We start from the raw sequence: 4,076 nt of genomic DNA on the forward strand, positions 1-4,076 counted from the left end.
AATATAATAATAAATAAAATAAAATAAAATAAATATAATAATAATAATAATAATAAATAATATATATATATATATATATATATATATATATATATATATATAATATAAATGTACATATAAACATTCGTAATTACATTTACATATGTATTCATACATACATATACATATATACATACACACACACATATATATATACATACATACATATACATATATATAAATATCGATGCACACGCACACACACACGCATATATGTATATATATGCCCGCATACGTTCATATATGTGTGTGTCTATAAATACACATACATTTCGTAAAGGAATGCATACAAAATTTTCCTCGTATCCGACATATGAATATATATATATATATATATATATATATATATATATATATATATAATATATATATATACTATAATATATATATATACATATATATAAATATACATATATATACATATATAAATATATATATATTTATATATAAGTACACCGAACTTCTCAAACGTCATTTATCGCGCGATCGCTCGTGTTTGTATTAGAAAAAACCATATACAGATATACACGAACGTGCAAGTAAATGACCAAAAGTAGACGAAGAGTAAAAATGCAACGCATTGTAGCAAACAATAGCACGAGCTATTCAAGAGTTACCACAATCAAGAATCAGACATTACAATCTGCATCGTTTCTCAGGAATGGATACAAACAGTCGCTGTACTATCTCGACTCTCGTATGAGCTTCCAGGAGGCGATTGTGAATGCCGCATTGTTCCTTGATTCACGCAAACAGACTTGGTAATAATGGAACTTCACAATATAATGTTGAGAGAAAGACGAATAAACACCGTGCCGACCTTCCGCTGGCTCACATATATGTCACAGACTAAAATTAGCAGCGACTAACCTTCTGACTATGACACGCACAATGAAAAGTAACTTTATCGGCTGGTATGTACTGCTGAGAGTGACAGAAGAAGCAGGAAAATCGCCCATGAAGTTATCGGTGCAGGTGATTTTAACTATAAGGCACAATAACAATATAGATAAACATAGCTCGTACTGGAACATGCAACGACATCCAGTGGCATTCATAGACAACATGAGTCAACATACAGTTAGGGTTTTAACAAGTCGTGAGACATGGCAGCTTATCAGTACAAACAGAATAGCATGCATGTCTAGGAAGTTCGGAGTTGCATGCCTCGGATGTGGACTTGTTTGATGTCATACTTGTGGCCATCGGGTGCGATCCTTGCAGTGTTGGCTTTACTGTCATATCTTATTCACAAACCTCCTACGCCTGGCGTGCTAAGCGCCTGCACTACTGCGAGTTCAGTCGCCTGATGTTTCTGTTTACAGAACAGTGGAGAACTGAGATATTGCCAGAGCTCACTATGAAGTAAACAAATATTACGTAAAAAAAATAGACGCATGCTTAAACATCATACGACACCATGACACTACCGTCCAAACACATTCGCACCGTCACACACACACAGAGTCGCAGACCAACCAGTGATGAGAGTTGAGACTATAGCACTCACTGTCTCACCCACTCTCACTGTCTCACACAGACCAGTGTGGCTAAAGATGTAAAGCACTTCTAATAGTATTACATAACATACAACAGGCAGAAGCAGATGAAGGGGTTTATGAGTAGGACTTGTTGTTGTTGTCTGCTGATGAGGCTGTTCCAGAAGTGCCGAATTTAGCCGAAGCAAGGATTTCTGAACTTTTATCAGGGAATTTATTATTATTTTTATCAAACGAAAAACAACTGATGAGTGATGAGTCATGCGTGATGTATATATGAAAAAAAAACAAAAAAACAACACGAATATTTTTTTAACGCGTATTTTCACTATCACTGATTCACTGTATATGTAGTTGTGTATGAACAACCCAGGACCCAGAGTCATGCTTATTTTCAAAAAACAAGAACGTTTTACGCAAAACGTATTGAGGTTGGAGTCCCACCCTTCATGGGACTGGGGCACTGGGCCCCTGGGGGCTGGGGGTGTGGTATTTTTATATATAAAAAAATGCTGTGGTTTGACAATTTGTATGACCGGTTTCACACAAACATGCGATGTGGTTTCACGGTTCTATGAGCTTCTGTCCGAGATCACTCATGCACCAACAACACTTTTATAGTCTATGCGACTATAGGTGACATTTGTGTCAACGTATATAGAAGGATGAGGTGGGGTGTAGTTTAAATGTGTCGTCTTTTTATAACCCCCGAATCCTCTGAGTCGCTGTGCCTTGAATCCGTGCTGCCGATAGATAAACAATATATGTATTATGTTATACTACATACTATTGTATATTGCATAAAAGTCGCCAGAAATCCACAATGATTTTTCATTCTCACGAATAAATAAACAAACATACAAACAATCTTATATATAAACAACTTTTAAGATGGCATTGGTATATTGCAGACGCGCATCCGACCACGTCTGCGATATCGGTGCCGAGAACACCTGTGCCAAGATCATGCAGCTCTGTGCCGCCGAGGAAAGCCTCGTTGACAACTTCGACGAAGTAACTCACTACCTCCAGAAACACTTGAACGAGATCATCGGCAGTGTACATAGCATGGATAAGGACGCTCAGCGTCTCATGGCTGACGATGGGGTCACCCAGGTGTGTGCCCCTCCAGCACCCGAGGCAGGTGATTCGCACGGGGGGTTGCTATTGAAGACGTACTCGGAGAAGATTGAGGACGGACATGTGGCCCTAACCAGAGAGTTCAAGGTGCACTCGGTCGACGGCAAGAAGAACGAGCTCAGATACGTCATTACGCGTGCTAATGGACCTGGAAATGTAGAGCATATCGAGAGGAAGACCTTCTTAACCGTTATTGCTTAAATCCAAATAATCGAGATGCTTTGTAAGCATCCTTCACATCTATGCATTCTTGTGAAATATGTAAACAAATGATACTTTTATATATAAATATATAAAAAGAAATATTAGCCGAGCGACCTATGTACATATAAGAAATTTTAGCTATATGAATTTTATGTAAAAATATTTTGTTTATATATATTTTTAGTTTATTGCAAATACTTTACTGGAGACGTACTTCGCGTACTTCTGAACTGAGAAGAATTACACACTTACACAAGTTCTGAACATATGTGTTCTCTATTAAACACAATACACCTCAGCCACAGACTGGCCATGTGGCGATTTTGAGTTACGGATGGCGGGACTTGAATCCCGTGTGGGCTTTCATACAGGAGAGAGTATACTATGGGATACATGTTGTGGATGTGTTGGCATAAGCACTCAGCTGCAGAGTGTTGAGACTCGACAGTCTTAGTAGTATGGATCTGGCACAGGTATATGCAAACACACCCCTTCGGACGGCATTGCCATGCTTATCAATATCAACGGAACAGCATACACACGGACGCTATAAATTCGTAGCTAGATCAATACAGAGGCACTTTTTAGAGACTGGAACTGAGGAGCATACTGGCCAAATACGCACATGTGAGACAAACACACGTAGAAACATCTGAGCTCAGAGCGATACAAGACATACACGTGTACACACATCTGATATTAGGTCTATGCAACACACACACACACACACATGTACATGCTTCTGAGCTTAAATCACTGCACTGAAAGTGTGATTGCTATACATTTTAACACTGGCGCTTGGGCACAGGGCACACCAAACTGATCAAACGTCCGATTTCGACCAATTACAAGCGTTTCGCCTGTACCTATACTACTAGTTGCCGTGCATGAAGCACTATCAAATTTTAAACGTCTCGTTTTTTAGAAGGTGTTATTTTGTACCTTGCTTAAAAGCGGTTACTCGTTATTCTGTTTAATTCGTCTACGTCCATATTCGGATTGGGTGCATTCCAAACCTGCCCATATCTGCACACAGAGTGGTATTAAGTACTTCATTACCCTCTGTGCATTGTCTTTATTTCGAAGCAACTCGTTGTTGCGGTCGCAAGACAAACTGTCCCGAACTTTTCGATGGCTGTGCCATCGCGATAGGCCAACTTAAATTGTTATTTGTGATCCTATAACCAGAAAACA

General features: G+C 38.8%; 1 protein-coding gene across 1 annotated transcript; it reads left to right on the plus strand.

Moving 5' to 3' along the window:
• Positions 1-2,211: 2,211 nt before the first annotated feature.
• Positions 2,212-2,991, plus strand: SARC_03834 (hypothetical protein). Its single transcript, XM_014302367.1, has one exon. It carries the CDS (start codon positions 2,430-2,432, stop codon positions 2,877-2,879), a length of 450 nt encoding a protein of 149 aa, XP_014157842.1. The 5' UTR covers positions 2,212-2,429; the 3' UTR covers positions 2,880-2,991.
• The last annotated feature ends 1,085 nt before the right edge of the window (positions 2,992-4,076 follow it).

Source organism: Sphaeroforma arctica (assembly GCF_001186125.1).
Source record: "Sphaeroforma arctica JP610 unplaced genomic scaffold supercont1.203, whole genome shotgun sequence".
Taxonomy (NCBI): domain Eukaryota; class Ichthyosporea; order Ichthyophonida; genus Sphaeroforma; species Sphaeroforma arctica.

Bases quoted from the DNA above. Each gene is read 5' to 3' on its own strand.
- SARC_03834 (XM_014302367.1), top strand. From the start codon at position 2,430: ATGGCATTGGTATATTGCAGACGCGCATCCGACCACGTCTGCGATATC.